The sequence below is a fragment of the Daucus carota genome, chromosome 7 (genome assembly GCF_001625215.2).
Source record: "Daucus carota subsp. sativus chromosome 7, DH1 v3.0, whole genome shotgun sequence".
NCBI lineage: Eukaryota > Viridiplantae > Streptophyta > Magnoliopsida > Apiales > Apiaceae > Daucus > Daucus carota.
In genome coordinates this window covers 29,502,466-29,519,189 of record NC_030387.2, presented here as the reverse complement: position 1 = coordinate 29,519,189, position 16,724 = coordinate 29,502,466, and the positions used below count along the sequence as shown (strand labels likewise).

The window sequence follows — 16,724 nt, the reverse complement described above, 5'->3', positions numbered from 1 at the left end:
ACACAGGTTGATGGTAAAATTCTTACCAAAATATAAATTTTACTGGATTATGATAGTTATGAATAATTGTGGTGAATGTCCAAAATAACCATTGCAGAGCTTTGGGTCACCTAAGTATCATGCAGCGGAAGGGTGTATTTTAATTTCCTTTTTCATAGTGGCATAAAATTAGTGATCTCAGTTTCCCTGGTGAAATATTTGCTAATAATTATGAATTTTAGTTAACATTACATACCTTATACTCTCAATGAACTTGAGAATCAGAAACTGATAGAAGCAAATACCATAGAACAGCATTAGGATTAGAATTTTAGTTTATGAAAAAAGTTGTCCAAAAAGAAGAAATATGCACGTCCCCAACGACGATTTAGCAATAAAGTTCCAATGAAGCCCCAAAATGCAGAGACGAAACCAAGCACTGCACTAATATACAGCCACATTTCATATTCACCATCTTCTTCATTAACTTCATACTTGCCAGATGAAGGCTGGATGTAATCAACTGGTTCATCTCCAGGACAAATATTCGTGAGTGGTTTACCACAGAGTTCAGCATTCTGCTCATATGCGGAGATATTGAATCCCTGGAGTTGAGTACCAGATGGGATTCTTCCCGAAAAGTTATTTTTTGAAAGATCTAAATAGGCAAGAAAATTTAATCCAGACATGCTTGGGGGAATTGCACCTGAGAAATTGTTTCTGGACAAGTCTAGGCATTCTAGCACATTCAATCGGCCAATCTCAGGTGGAACCTTTCCATAAAAATAGTTTCCCGACAAGTTCAGTCCCCTGAGTTCTACAAGTTTAGTTATCCCGATTGGAATTTCTCCAGACAATTTATTGGTTGACAAATCAATCATCTTCAAGTAAGCAAAATTTCTTCCGTACTCAAACTCCTGCCCTTTCCATCTTGCCAATACAGAATCAAAATAACTATAGTTTTGAGGTTCTTCTGGAGCCTTTTCTACTTCTTGTGAACCCACAAACGCTGATGAATTTTCGAAGGGATAATATGGAAGATAAGTTTGCTCTACAACTTCATTTCCTTTTAAAACCATGGCAGTAAGATTACTGAAGCATGAAGGAATGGTTCCAGAAATTCTGTTAATAGACACATCTAGAAAGTGAAGATTTGATAGACGACATATTTCACGAGGCAAGATTCCATAAAATCTATTAGATTTTAGGATTAGACCATACAGTTGTGGTAGGGATTCCCCAATCCATGACGGTACCTTTCCTGATAGCTTATTTAACCCAAAATCTACAAAACCTAGGCCCTGGCAGTGTTTTAGAGATGAAGGCAGCTCTCCATAGAGATTATTGTTTCGCAAAATCAGTGTTTGGAGATTATACAGATTCCCCATCGATGTTGGAATTTTACCAGAAAAATTGTTATATCCCAAGTTGAGAAACGCCAAACCACTGAAATGCATCCAATTATTGGAAAGTGCCCCAGATAACTGATTATGAGAAATATCAAGAAAGCTTAAAGATAAGTCTTCAACAACAGATAAGGAATGGAGTGATCCTGAGAACTTGTTCTTGGACAGATTTATATTTGAACATTTCGTTGTAATTGGTGGTAATGGTCCCTCAAAATAATTTGAACTCAAACCAATCTCTTGCATATGAACATATTTACCAGAAAACTTGCCCCTAATTCTGTTGAATGACAGATTCAAAAATGTCATGCTTGAGAGGTTCCAGAACCAAATAGGGATGGTATCTGAAATTTGGCTGTTAGAGATATCAAGATGATATATGTGTTGTTGATTCCGAATCCAGACAGGGAAATCTGGCCCCAACTTGCATGATGCACAAGATAGTTCTCGGAGTTGGAAAGGAGGAAGCCATTTGGAACTAAACTCAAATGTAAGGGAATTAAATGATGTGCGCAAGTACTTTAAGCTGGAGAGATTGGACAAATGTGCTTAGGAGATTGTACTAGTGATAGAATTCACTGAAAGGTCCAGCTCTTCAAGGCTAGAGAGTTGTCCAGTCGACTGAGTTTGCCATTCTGTAAGTTGATTATTACCAAGTCGCAATACTTCCAAAGATGAACAACCAGTAAAATCAGGAAGATTCCCAGAAAACCCATTATTATAAAGATTTAAAAATCTAAAGGATGAAAATTTTGTGAAATTTGGTAAAAATCCTCTAAGATGGTTATTGGACAAATCCAAGAATTGTAGAGTTGAATGGTGTTTAAAAGTAGTTGGCTGATATCCATTTAATTGATTGGAGCTCACTTGCAATTTTTTGAGGGATGAAAATAGTGTAATATCAGGGAGTGAACCAGTAAGGTGGTTTTCAGATATCAACAATTCCTGCAATGAAGCAAAAGGTCCAAATAAAAGATGTTCAAGGTTCCCGGTAAAATTGTTTGCACTGAAATCTACGACTTGCAAATTGGATAAATTATTGATGCATTTTGGAGGCACACCATTAAGTTGATTTGCAGATAGATCCAGATATGTCGGGGCAGACATATGACAAAAAGTCTGCGGAATTCTACCTTCTAGCAAGTTATTACCCAAGTCAAGTACTACCAGACTGCCACTTAAGTGAGAAAGCCAGTAGAAAATGGATGAATTGATGTAATTTCCATTAAGATGAAGGGAAGATATAGAGGAAGAGAAATTGCCTGGAGCAGAGGATGGAGCGAAGAGTTGACAGTGGTTTATACGCAGAACTGATATAGAAGGGATCCTCTGAATAAACCTTACCCACCAAGTCGCAATACTTCCAAAGATGAACAACCAGTAAAATCAGGAAGATTCCCAGAAAACCCATTATTATAAAGATTTAAAAATCTAAAGGATGAAAATTTTGTGAAATTTGGTAAAAATCCTCTAAGATGGTTATTGGACAAATCCAAGAATTGTAGAGTTGAATGGTGTTTAAAAGTAGTTGGCTGATATCCATTTAATTGATTGGAGCTCACTTGCAATTTTTTGAGGGATGAAAATAGTGTAATATCAGGGAGTGAACCAGTAAGGTGGTTTTCAGATATCAACAATTCCTGCAATGAAGCAAAAGGTCCAAATAAAAGATGTTCAAGGTTCCCGGTAAAATTGTTTGCACTGAAATCTACGACTTGCAAATTGGATAAATTATTGATGCATTTTGGAGGCACACCATTAAGTTGATTTGCAGATAGATCCAGATATGTCGGGGCAGACATATGACAAAAAGTCTGCGGAATTCTACCTTCTAGCAAGTTATTACCCAAGTCAAGTACTACCAGACTGCCACTTAAGTGAGAAAGCCAGTAGAAAATGGATGAATTGATGTAATTTCCATTAAGATGAAGGGAAGATATAGAGGAAGAGAAATTGCCTGGAGCAGAGGATGGAGCGAAGAGTTGACAGTGGTTTATACGCAGAACTGATATAGAAGGGATCCTCTGAATAAACAACCACTCGAAGTTACCTCCACCTCTTAGATGACAATTATTAGCAAGATTGAGATGCTGCAACCTGGAGAGGCTTCCAAGTTCATGTGAAATGACCCCTGTAAACCAACTGTTGGATATATCAAGGTATCGTAAGTTATTGAGTGAGCCAATGAACTTTGGGATAGGACCACCATTACAACAAAGGCTGAGATTTAGGTACTGCAAATTAGAGCTGTTCCCAATTTGGTCAGGAAATGCTCCATCGATATAAGTCTCTGAAAGATCAAGGTGAATTAAATTTGTGAGAGAACCTATAAATTCTGGAATCCCTGCAAGGAGATTGTTACTGAGGTCCAAGTAGTTAAGATATGGCAACTCAATCAACAACTTATCGACACTCACACTAGTTGAATCTGTAAATGCTGAAATGCGAGAAGAAAGAAAAAGGTGAGTTACATGACCAGTGCGATTATCACATCCCACGCCTTTCCATTTGCAGCAATCTTTTTCTTCGTCCCTCCACGAGCCAAGATCATGTCTTTGTGCACCACGAACAACGCCTTGCTTAAACAGCTGCAATGCTTTCCACTCTGCCTCAATGCACCTTATCGCGTTGTCATCTTTGGACAAGGACTCTGATCCCAACAACGATAGCATAAAAGCCAGAGCACCTATAATATGCAGAATATGACTTGCATTCATAGTTAGAGTAAATTTTAATTAAAATTATATCAAGAGGTGAAATCGAAGAAAATCAGTGAAGTACAGTTACTTCACATAAACACCCCAGTTTTTCAAGTAGAGCTATGAACTTGGACACAGTTGGGTTGACATAATCAACTCTCTTAAAGTCTAAAATGTTGACTCAAGCCTTTCCTCTTGGCCATGCATGAAGAAAACTTGGGCTCTACCTCTCCGGTCTCCACTGCTGAGAAGACTTGGAGACAATCTTTCTACAACTGCATCTAAAGTCTTTTCAACGGATAGACATTATATACGTTTTCACTATTGTCATTTCACATTTACACCTCATAGGAATTTCACCCATGATCGAGCATCTCCAATGGGGTTGGCTATAATCATTGTTAAATTAGATTTGTAAGACATTATCTAAAATTTGCTGTAAAACATTATGCTTCAACACATGGATGTAGAGGTTCGACAAATATAGTGATTCGGAGGAGGTTGGTTAAAATTATAGATTAGAAATTGATATGGTTGAGGTGTCATTTTTTCAAGAGGTTTGCTAAATTTTATTATATAATTATTTATTAATAACGCATATTTCACTAATCCGAATCAATTAAACGTTCAATATGCATACAATCATAGTTAAACAATTATATGCTGACTGCTGACATGTTGACATCTTCATCAAACCACTTGACGACTTGATGATTGATTTGATGATGAAATTTTTGATCAATTGCTTCCCAAACTGGGTGTCGTTTTTTTTTTTTTGGAAAAACGAAAATAATTCAATAATGAAAAGGCATACGGCATCTACAGATATAATCGAAATTGAACAAACGCATAATCATATAGGCAACCAAGCGACTTGTTAAGAGATATGTACGTGCCGTAAATTGTAATACTCCCAATATTGTTTTAAGCAATCGACCATAAATGCATCATACAAATCTTTATCACTAAATCAATACCATGAAAACCCCGCACATCTGTAATCCCGGACATGATGAACACACAAAACCCAAACAAAAACCAAACTCTCATGAAAAGAGAGACCAAAAAACCCAAATAAATTGGAAGCTTATTGAAGAAACCAATAGATTAATTAATAGTAATAAAAAAAGACAAGATTGGCGCTTTGAAAGCCCATGGAAGCCCCTTAGATAAAAATAGACTGCGGCTACTTCAAGATGAGAGAGAAATATAGAGTTTTGGGAGTGAGTTAGATAATATATCTTTCCCATCTCCAACATGAAAGAGGTGTTAAACTTATCTCCCGTAAGAACAATATGGATATATGTTTAGCATATATGCATCATCGAATTTGTATTAATTATTGATAAAATAATTTGTATCATTTATCATTTCATTATATTTAGCTTTATATTTTTATAATGCTTATTTCTAGGACTCGTGAATAGCGTGTGCTATTAGCCACGGAGGACCTCAAAATCTCAAGCTCCTTCATTTTGAAGTTCATAACATTTATATACATATAGAGCTCTGATTTGATCCCGGCGAGCTCGCGAGCTCGCCCGGCTCGAACTCGTTTTGATGGGCTCGGCTCGGCTTGTTCGGTTAAACGAGCTCGAGTTCGGGCAGAAGATTTTGCTCGTTTCGTTAAACGAGCTGGCTCGACGATCGACTCGTGAAAATTAATAAGTCGGATTCGGGTAGCGTTTTAGACTTGATTTAGTGTTAAATTAAACAAGCCGTCTCGCCCGACTCGTTAAAATCGGCTCGTTTAGCTAAACGAGTCAGCTTGACTCGACTCGTGAAAATAAACGAGTCGAGTTTGGGCACAGGTTTACACTCGTTTTCTTAAACGAGCCGGCTCAGCTCGACTAAATAAAATTCGGCTCGAATTATGCCGGCTCGAAACTCGGCTCGCCCGAATCGAATAACAACCCTTTATACATATGCTATGAGTTGAATTCTTAATAATAATTTATTTTTATTGAATTTTGATTAAAATCCTTAATTTATATTTTTCTGGCAATTGAGCCATTGTCATTAATATTATCACTACATGTAACTAATATATTCTTATGTTAGTATTTTATTTTGAATTTTTATATTATTTACTAAATTATTTTTTGAGTCTTTTGTTTCGATTTGGTGAGTATTTTACGGATAATTATTATTATATAATTTTATTTTACCCCAGCTTATATATTATAATAATTACTTAATTTTTATTATATATAAAATTAATTTATTTAGTTTTATAAGACCTTTCAAATTATTGAGCCGCCTTCTAAATAATATCAAATGCACATTATGCACAATGTCATTAATATCAACGTAATCAAGTGACAATTCAGCAAGTTCTTTTATGCTGCAGCCACCGGTCTGTCAATCAACCATTGTATAATCGTCAGAGAAAGAAACTTTCGAGTTTTAAAATTGAGATGACATAAGAAGAAGAAAACAGGTGTACCGGTGGTTGAAACATATCCGTTAGTTATAGTTTCATCAAATTAAATCGTAATTTATTGAAAAACATTTTGGAAAGTACATTTAGATTATTCGACACGGTTTTCGGTTAACCGAATCGAATGCTTACCTACATATCACACCTCATTTATCAAGCAAGAGAAAAAAATATTTAAGGTTGCATATGAAATTATGAATAACACAATCCCCGCGGCCCTTATTTCCCAACTGGTCCTCCACTGGCTGTGTTAATATAAAAAGAATACAGAAAAGAATCCAGGCTGTATGCTTTTGCCTATCAACAAAAGCAAAAACGACGAAACTAAAGACGGAATATAACGGTACTTTAAATTGGTCGAGTATTAAAAAAACAGTACGTGAAGCGAATAAAGTTGGGGAATCTCGTTCAAATAATCATGAAATCAAATTCGGAATTAAAAAAATACCCGCCAGCTCTGACTAAAGCCCCCTCATCATGTCCATCTACCTACCAATAATTTATAATTGCATGCAAAACCTAACTAACGAGTACTAGCTAGTATATTAATCACACATGTGGTATTATAATAAGAATGAAACACCTCGCATCTGAGTACTTCCAAGTTACATGCAGAGACTTGAATCAACAACTACAAAATTATGAGATTTAGGACTTGAATAATTTTGTATAATACAAAGTGTTGTGCATGAAGAAATAAAAAACTGAAGTGAGAGCTTACCCTCAGTCTTATAAATTGAGTCCTCCTTCCCCTTATACTGATACACTCTCCCCAAACATATTTGTCACAACAAAATGAGCAGAATTAAAGAATTCTTTGCTAGGTCAGATTCTATCAAACAAACATTCAAAACCAAGAAAAAACTATACATCATCATCTTCTCATCCTTCCTACTTGTAGCTACCCTGATCGGCATTGCAATCAGAGAGAGTAACAAGTCTGGAACCAACCAAGGTTCGTCGGCTGCTTCGCTGAATTTGAGGTCTACTGCAGCCCATGCGGTGGTCAGAAGCTCATGTAGCAATACGCTATACCCGGGACTATGCTACTCCACAATTGCAAATTATGATCCCGACGTGTCGAAAAAGGTGACTAGCCAGAAAGATGTTATCGAGCTGTCGTTAAACATTACATGCAAAGCTATCCAGAAGAATTACTTTCAAGTGGAGAAATTGATGGCCAAGAGAGGGAATCATCTGACAAAACGTGAGAATTGTGCCCTTCATGATTGTCTAGAGACGATCGACGAGACGCTAGATGAGCTGCACGAGGCCATAAGTGATCTCGAAAGTTATCCAACTAAGAAGTCTCTGACACAACATGCTGATGACCTCAAAACCCTGATAAGCTCAGCCATAACAAACACAGAAACATGCCTAGATGGGTTTTCGCACGATGGCGCGGACAAAAATGTCCGAAAGGCCTTGTTGAAGGGACAATTACAGGTAGAGAAAATGTGTAGCAATGCACTGGCCATGATATGTAACATGACTGGAACGGATATCGCTAATGAGAAGGCAGCCATGTTGGCCAAGGGGAGAAAACTTGAGGAGCAAGAAACTAGTGAGGCCGGGTGGCCTGAATGGTTGTCGGCAGGAGATAGGCGTCTTCTTCAGTCATCCAAAGTAACGCCTGATGTGGTGGTGGCAGCTGACGGCAGCGGTGACTACAAGACTGTAGGAGCCGCCGTGGCAGCCGCACCGCAGGGGAGTTCAAAGAGGTATGTGATCAGAATTAAGGCTGGAGTATACAAAGAAAATGTGGACGTGAGCAAGAAGAAGAAGAATATAATGTTTTTGGGAGATGGAAGAGCTAATACCATCATTACAGGTAGTAGGAGTGTCAAAGATGGAAGCACTACCTTCACCTCGGCTACCGTAGGTGAGTCCAGATTTAACAAATGACCCCTCAACTATTTTTTTTTTGTCAGGTCACTAAGCTATTGTTTAAAATCCAAATAATTAAGCATAGTGTATTATATGTGCAGCTGCTGTTGGGGAAAGATTCTTGGCACGAGACATAACATTCCAAAACACCGCTGGTCCATCCAAGCACCAAGCAGTGGCGCTTCGTGTCGGATCCGATTTTTCTGCATTCTATCAATGCGACATACTTGCTTACCAAGACACCCTCTACGTCCACTCCAACCGCCAATTCTTCATCAACTGTCTCATTAGCGGTACAGTAGATTTTATCTTCGGCAATGCAGCCGTCGTGCTACAAGATTGCGACATTCATGCCCGTCGCCCCGACTCTGGTCAGAAAAACATGCTAACCGCCCAAGGCAGAACCGATCCTAACCAAAACACAGGAATTGTTATACAGAAGTGTAGAATTGGTGCCACGTCAGATTTGAAGCCAGTGCAGGGAAGCTTTCCAACATATTTGGGACGACCATGGAAAGAGTACTCGAGAACAGTAATAATGCAATCGTCGATAACAGATGTAATCAGACCGGCCGGTTGGTTCGAGTGGAGTGGGAATTTTGCTCTGAACACATTGTATTATGGGGAGTATCAAAATACGGGAGCTGGGGCAGGCACATCTGGGAGAGTGAAGTGGAAGGGGTACAAAGTCATAACAAGTGCCACGGAGGCTCAAGGCTTTACTCCGGCCCGCTTTATTGCCGGTTCCTCTTGGTTGAGTTCTACTACTTTTCCTTTTTCTCTTGGTCTGTGATTTTTTTTAGCGCTTCTTTCCGTCTCTATCAATCGTCGGTTCTTTTCAATTAAAATTATATATGGACATGCACGATATCTGTACTCTTTATTAATATGCCAAATGCCAAACCCAAGCCCAAACCCTTTTTAGCAGAAGTATGACATACCTTTGGGCATGATCATATAATGTTTTTTATGTAATAATTATTATTAGGAAAAACTTCCATATTATCCAGAATTTTGTAATGTAAGGATTACCTCCCCAATATATATAGTTACATCATCCACAAAATTAATTGTTTTGATTTTATAAATTCAAATAATTTAAGTTACGAGGTAATTGTATAAAATTCCTCTAATATTCAAAGTCAAATAAATAATGAGTACATATTGATATTACCGGCCAAATCCATATTAATACAATATTTAATTCAATCTCAGCTCTTCACAAGATTCGGTAAACCTAATTTTTTTTTCAAAATAAAACTTATTTTGTTAATGGTGATTCTAAGCAGATAGTTCATCTGCTATGCCCTTAGTGATTCTGATCAATTTATGCGTCTTTTATTAATTCTAAGAGATCAATAGCTACCATACATATCTTACATTTTCTATAATCTATAACCTACCATCTTCATCATTTTGCAGTGTTTTTAATTGGTGAGGTACTTAACAAGAATTGATCGGTAAGTTTTACTTGTTCATTTTTTATTTTCTTTGGACATTTCTGGTACAATCTTTCTAGAATTCAAAACCATCAAATGAACAGATGCTATAATTAAGAATACAATGCACCGACTGCTAATCGAAACAAAATACACTTTTACAAAATAGTCAATCATCAATTACTTATATAAAGGAGAAGCGAGGGGCGTGTGGCGCCTCTCACATCGCTCCGTTCTATTTTTCTAATTTTTTGGAATTTTTGGATGAAAAATATCAAAAATTAGGACTACCTTTTTTAGTTTCGGATATATTAGAAGCAAGTTTCAGATTCTGATTTTGTTTTAGATTATTTATGGAATATAGTAGTTTCAAAGTTTTAATCTGATTTTGTTTCAGATTATTTAATTATGGGAAAGAGTAGCACAAAAAAATCAAAAATTAGAACTACCTTTTTTAGTTTCGGATATATTAGAAGCAAGTTTCGGATTCTGATTTTGTTTTAGATTATTTATGGAATTGTTTCAGATTATTTAATTATGGGAAAGAGTAGCACAAAAAATATCAAAAATTAAAACTACCTTTTTTAGTTTCAGATATATTAGAAGCAAGTTTCGGATTCTGATTTTGTTTTAGTTTATTTATAGAATGTAGTAGTTTCAAAGTTTTAATCTGATTTTGTTTCAGATAATTTAATTATGGCATGAGAAAGATTAGCACACAAGTCTCTCTGCATAAATACCCAAGTTGTAGGGTTTTGGATCGTCTAAATACAACACCCTCTCCCTCAATACCACAACACTACCTCTCTCGGGTGATAGTTCTCTTGCTCGATCTCTTACTCGGTGTGTTGTTCTTCTGCAATGATATATGTTTGTTGGTTATTCTTTTATAATATTTGCAGAAAAATATTATTTATTTGGTTATTTTTTTTATAATATTTGTTTTGTTCATTGGACATGTTTGTTGTTAATTTTTATATGATTTACACAGGAAAATATTATTCATGTATTATCTGTTTGTTACGTTCAAACAACTTTTAAGTGAAGGCTATTTATACAGTATTAAAAAAAATTGTTACCCTGACAAAAAAAAAGATTGTTACAAGTAAGGGTAGTTATAGACCGCTATCTCAAGGATTTAAGTTAGATGTTTTTGTGCACAATCAATCCAAAAAAATTGGAGGAAGATGACAATGTAAGAAAATGATTACTTAAAAAAAACACAAATAAAATTAAGATTCGTCATGATTTAAATTGTTAATTATGTGTAAAAATTTATTTTCATTTTTCCATTATGAATTATAGTCCAATTTCGCAATTTTATATATCAGTATTGGCATTACATTAAGATTTTTATAATATAAAATTTATTTTATCCTACAAATATTAATTTAAATTATTAATATACTTTTTATAGACAACCACAAAATTATTTTATTCTATAAATATTAATATTAAATCATTAATTAATATAATTTTTATAGGCCGCCGCAATGCGCGTTTTCTCAACTAGTTTATATATAATCCATAAACGTCCATCGTACACGTGATATTATCTCATAGTGTTCATTTTCGAACAAATTAACTACAAAATGTAATTAAGACAATCCAAAAGTACCAGAAGCCAAGGCATTATCACAAGACAAAGGCATCATTGACACAAACAAAAACGTGATTTGAGCCATAATAATTTAAATTCAAAATTAACATCCACTTCACTTAACAAATACTATTCTTTAACATTCAGAACCCATGCATTAGATAAATATTTATGCACACCCTCTATCTTTTTTGGACCAAGTTGCCCTAACCAAAACAGAACTGATGATCCTAACCAAAACGCAGGAATTGTTATACAGAAGTGTAGAATTGGCGCGACGTTAGATTTGAAGCCAGTGCAGGGAAGCTTTCCAACATATTTAGGACGACCACATGGGAAAGAGTATTCGAGAACAGTAATAGTGCAATCGTCGATAACAGATGTAGTCAGACCGTCCGGATGGTTCTGTGAGTGGAATGGGAATTTTGCTCTAAATACATTGTATTATGGGGAGTATCAAAATACGGGAGCTGGGGCAGGTGATAGAATTAGGGGTGAGCATAAAAAATCGAATTCCAGATTATCCGATTTTCTGGTCCGGTATCCGATTTAAAATATCCGAAAGTTTGGATATCCGATCCGCATAAACCGGACCGGATATCCGATCCTTTTTTTTTCTATAAATTTGGATACGGATCCGGATCACATATATATATAGATGAAAGCGGATATCCGGATCCGATCCGGTTTCATTATTATTAATTAAAAAGAATATTCTTCATTTAGCAAAAAAAGAAGAATATCACTCCCTCTGTTTCAAATTAGATGTCCACTTTAAAAAAATCACACCGTTTAAGAAGAGTGGATGTTCACAAATTAATTGCATTAAATGATCAAAATGTGTGGAGTGAGATTGATCTAGGAAATATAAATAAGAGATATATAGAGTAGAATTGACTTTGGAAATATAATTTTGCATTGAAAATTGAAATGGACAAGTAATTTGAAACATAAATTTTTCTGGACATGTAAATTGAAACGGAGGGAGTATTATAAATTATAAATAATAAATAATAATTATTTAATTTTGTAAATAGAATTCTAAGAGTTTGTAGTTTGTTAGTCATTTGCTGTAACAGAGAGTGATTCAATTACATACTTACATTATATTAGGTCTCTTAGCCAGGTTTTAAGTCTTTCACTTTCAAGACTACTTCAAGTCTTCAAGACTTAAAAAACCCAGAACCATTAGCCTACCGGCCCCAAGTAAGTATCTTTGGTTACTTGTATACACCTAAAGTAAGCATGTGATCAGTGAGTAGATGATCGTGGTTTCGAGTTTGTACCCGCAGTCTTTCACTCTCAGAGAGTTTCGTTTTATACTTGTGCAAAGGAGGGATGTTAAATCCGGAAGTAATACATGATATCCTTTGAGAAAAAAATGATCCGGATAATCCGTTTTCCGATCCGATTTTCGGATATCCGGTTAAACCGGAACCGGAATAGAAATTTAGTGATCCGAAAAATCGGATATCCGGTTTATAAATCCCTAGATAGAATATAAATTCTGAACAACACAAGAGGGCTTAAATGGTTTATATATAAAAACTGTTTCTTGGCTACAAATTACCAGAGCACTACTTTGCTTATATAGCCCCAGACTTAGTTTTAGTACATTAATCAGAATAAATGAGTGCATCTAGAAGCATCTGTTACATAGACTTTTCATATTTCAGTACATTAATGTTAACAGATACATGCATCAAGTTTATTTTTCAACAGCAGGAGAGTGAAGTGGAAGGGATACAAAGTGAAACAAGTGCAACGGAGGCTCAAGGCTTTACTCCGGCCCGCTTTATTGCTGGTTCCTCTTGGTTGAGTTCTACTACTGTTAATTACTCTTTTCTCCAAGAATGTTAACTGCTTGCAAAAACTTTCTGTGAAGCGAAAAAGTCTAAGTCCTCCGTGACTTTCTTTGACCTGCTACCATCTGCCCCCTTAATTCCAATTGAAGAATTCGAATTCTCAGCAATCTGATTCTTTGATCGCAAGGTAGCATGGCCCATGTTCTAGAGCTTTCATCGCGATATCCACCTTTCAATCTTCAGCCATCACTGCACATATAAAAAAATATACTTGCAATTAATTAGAGAAGGTAGTATATTTGCAAATAAGATCCAAAAGATAGTATATTTACAAGAATTTAGAGAAGGTATTATATTTACAAATAGGGTCCAGGTCCCCAGCAACCGGTTGCTGGGGGACCTTTAACCAACACACCCATCGCGAGCCGTCCGATGGCGAGATCAACGGCCACGATTTAAAAACCGTCCAGCGCTTTTTTACCGCTGGACGACTAACGTCCAGCGCTAAAAAACCGCTGGACGAGTGACTATTTTCTAGCCGTCCAGCGCTAAAAAAGCGCTGTAGTAGTTTGATATTTTGACTTGTCTAGCGCTAAAAAAGCGCTGGAAACACAGAGAAATGATCATATACTCACGTACTAGGTCACTTTAGGTTAGTGTTACAAAAAAAATCGAGGAGCTTAAACATTTGGAGAGCTAGGGTTTGTGGTAAGTGCATACTCTTTGGAGCTAAAGAAGCAAGTGCATACTCAAGATTGTGGTAATTTCTAACTCTAATCTAGTTGTTTGCTTGCTTCGTTTGTGTTGTTGTTGTTATTATGGCGGATTCTTTGTTTGAGGATTTTGTTCCAAGAAAAAGAGTAAAAAAAGTTGATAATAATGATTACGTAGATGTAGATGATGTTGTTAAGGTTGATAGTGTTGTGGATCGTGTGTTTATTGATTTAAAAGATGATGAAAATGTTGATGATAAAGAATATGTTAGTGTTGATGAAGATTGTATTGATGATCGAAATGTTGTTAGTGGTGATGATGAGGTTGATGAGAACGTAGAGAGTGATGATAAAGGAGTGGATAATAAATTTGATGATGAGAATGAAAGAAATAAAAATATGGAAGTCCCGTATTTGAATCAGAGATTTGATAATTTAGATGACGCGGATAGATTTATTAGGTCATATGCCCTTAAGAATGGGTTTGGTGTGAAAATACAACAAACAAAGAAACGGGCAAAAGTTGATGAAATATATACCCGAATGTTTGTTTGCAGACTCGCGGGTGAAAATCAAGACAAAAACCCTGTGGATGAAGAAGTATGTGTAGGCAGTAGTAAGGGCACACGTCGTCGGGATAAACTTCCTAGAAGTGGTTATAAGGTTAGGATGTTTGTTGTGAAAAAGAAGAAAAAAGATTATTGGGAGTTGACAACCGTTGAATTAGAACACAATCATGATCTTGTATCTCCTAGTAAGATGACTTTGATTCAACGGGAAAGACATGTGACGAGTGCGGCAAGAAATCTTATAAATGTGTTAAATGTGTCGGGTATTCGCCCTAGCCAAACCATGAGTCTTTTTAGCAATATGCAAGGTGGAGTGAGTAATGTTGGTTTTGGTAGCCAAAATATTAGGAATGTGGTGCGGGATGAGCGGAAGAAAAAGATACAAGTGAGTGATGCTCAAGCGGGTTTGGATTTGTTAAGTCGTCTTAAAGAGGAAGGCGGTGGGAATTTTTTTGTGAAAACTCAAGTGGATGGAGAAAACCGTTTGAAAAATCTAGTATGGGTGGATCCTAAATGTTTGATGGCCTATAGTAATTTTGGAGATGTTGTTGCTTTTGATACGACATACCGAACGAATAGGTATGCCATGCCATTTGTGCCTTTTACAGGGGTCAATCATCATTACCAATCTGTTCTTTTTGGATTTGCACTCATGAGGGATGAAGTAAAAAGTAGTTTTGAATGGGTGCTAAGAACATGGCTTGAAGCGGTTGGCGATAAACACCCGAACGCTATAATCACGGACCAAGATCAAGCTATGGCGGGGGCAATTGCATCCATACTACCCCAAACCCGACATTTGTTGTGTTCTTGGCATATAAGCCAGAAGTTCCCCGAAAAATTGAACACCCTTTATATTAAGCATCCGGGAACATTCAAAGTAGATTTCAACAAATGCATATACCATTCATTGACGGAGGATATTTTTGAGGAGAGGTGGAAAGATTTAGTGGTGAAGTATGATTTGAAAGATCATTCATGGTTGCAAGGATTGTATTTGTTGAAGGAGAAATGGGTCTCGGCCTATACTAAGAGTACATTCTCTGCGGGTCAGACCACGACATCGAGGAGCGAGGGAATGAATGCATTCTTTGATAGCTATGTTAGTTCTAGTACAGGATTGAAGCAATTTGTTGAGAATGCACAAAAAGCAATTGAAAGACAATTTATGCGGGAGAAGGAGGAGGACAATGACACGAAGAATAAAACCCGTTACTTGAGGTTGAAGACGGCTTTGGAACAAGACGGGGCTTCCATGTATACCAAGGAGATGTTTCGCCAATTTCAAGTTCAATTGGTGGAAGCCTCTAAATACTTTGTCGAGAAGGATAAAGAACAGTTGACGTTAGGGGATGAAGTCACACATTATAGGTGTTTTAGACCCCTGACCGAAGTCGAGAAAAGAACAATGTATGAAGTGAAATTCAACAAAGTGGCCCTAACAGGAAGATGTGTGTGTCGGATGTATGAACATTTAGGAATCCCGTGTCGACACATCATTGCCGTTTTAAACAAGAAAAATGTTGCCCAAATTCCAGTAACATTTATTCAACGTCGTTGGACTAGAGATGCTAATAGGGTAGATGGTATGCTACCTTATGCTATGGGTTGCGATGATCCAACATCTACAGAATTGACACCAAGTCAAAGATTCAACCATATGACTTTGTTAACAATGAGTTTTTGTCATAGCAGCATGGTTTCGAAAGAAAGATATGAGTATGCCTTAGAGGTGATGAATCGAGAAATTGCAAATCTTGATAAAATGGCTGTTGATGATGTTGATGCTGCTCCTAATTCAAATACTGAGAATCCCATTGAAGAGAATATTGGTGACGAGTTGAACGAGCCGGTACTTGATCCTATAGTGTCTCAAACGAAGGGTAGGAAGAAGCCACAACGTTTCAAAAATCCAATTGAAGGCCTTAGTAAGAAAAAGAGAAAATGCAAGCAATGTCATGAAGAAGCCATGATATAAGGACTTGCAAAAAATTTGGAGACCAAAATAAGAGTTCTTAGATGTAATTTTTTGAGGTGATTTTTATAGGATTTTATGTCATTTTATGTGATTTTATATGATTTTATTTCATATTTATGTGATTTTATGTGATTTTATATGATGTCATTTCGTATGATTTTATGTGATTTAAAGTGATTTTTTATGATTTTATTTCATATTTATTTGTA

At 36.3% G+C, this 16,724-nt stretch overlaps 4 protein-coding genes across 4 annotated transcripts; 2 read left to right on the top strand and 2 right to left on the bottom strand.

Annotated features, from left to right (window-relative positions):
- Positions 1–302: 302 nt before the first annotated feature.
- On the bottom strand, positions 303–1,694 carry LOC135147961 (receptor-like protein EIX2). The gene has a single exon (XM_064082040.1). The coding sequence runs from the start codon at positions 1,692–1,694 to the stop codon at positions 303–305; it is 1,392 nt and encodes a 463-aa protein (XP_063938110.1).
- A 1,031-nt stretch (positions 1,695–2,725) lies between these two features.
- Positions 2,726–4,102, bottom strand: LOC108194877 (receptor-like protein EIX1). The gene has a single exon (XM_017361815.1). The coding sequence runs from the start codon at positions 4,100–4,102 to the stop codon at positions 2,726–2,728; it is 1,377 nt and encodes a 458-aa protein (XP_017217304.1).
- A 3,093-nt stretch (positions 4,103–7,195) lies between these two features.
- LOC108195277 (pectinesterase) lies at positions 7,196–9,436 on the top strand. The gene is made up of 2 exons (XM_017362234.2): positions 7,196–8,406; positions 8,513–9,436. The coding sequence occupies exons 1-2, from the start codon at positions 7,320–7,322 to the stop codon at positions 9,202–9,204; spliced, it is 1,779 nt and encodes a 592-aa protein (XP_017217723.1). The 5' UTR covers positions 7,196–7,319; the 3' UTR covers positions 9,205–9,436.
- A 4,637-nt stretch (positions 9,437–14,073) lies between these two features.
- Positions 14,074–16,515, top strand: LOC108194876 (protein FAR1-RELATED SEQUENCE 5-like). The gene has a single exon (XM_017361814.2). The coding sequence runs from the start codon at positions 14,074–14,076 to the stop codon at positions 16,513–16,515; it is 2,442 nt and encodes an 813-aa protein (XP_017217303.2).
- Positions 16,516–16,724: the final 209 nt, after the last annotated feature.

What these genes read in the sequence shown, in the direction of transcription:
- LOC135147961 (XM_064082040.1), bottom strand. Translation starts at nt 1,694, where the DNA reads ATGACATTTTTGAATCTGTCATTCAACAGAATTAGGGGCAAGTTTTCT.
- LOC108194877 (XM_017361815.1), bottom strand. Translation starts at nt 4,102, where the DNA reads ATGAATGCAAGTCATATTCTGCATATTATAGGTGCTCTGGCTTTTATG.
- LOC108195277 (XM_017362234.2), top strand. Translation starts at nt 7,320, where the DNA reads ATGAGCAGAATTAAAGAATTCTTTGCTAGGTCAGATTCTATCAAACAA. An exon ending in CTTCACCTCGGCTACCGTAG is followed by an intron (nt 8,407 to 8,512) that starts GTGAGTCCAGAT and finishes TTATATGTGCAG; the next exon opens with CTGCTGTTGGGGAAAGATTC.
- LOC108194876 (XM_017361814.2), top strand. Translation starts at nt 14,074, where the DNA reads ATGGCGGATTCTTTGTTTGAGGATTTTGTTCCAAGAAAAAGAGTAAAA.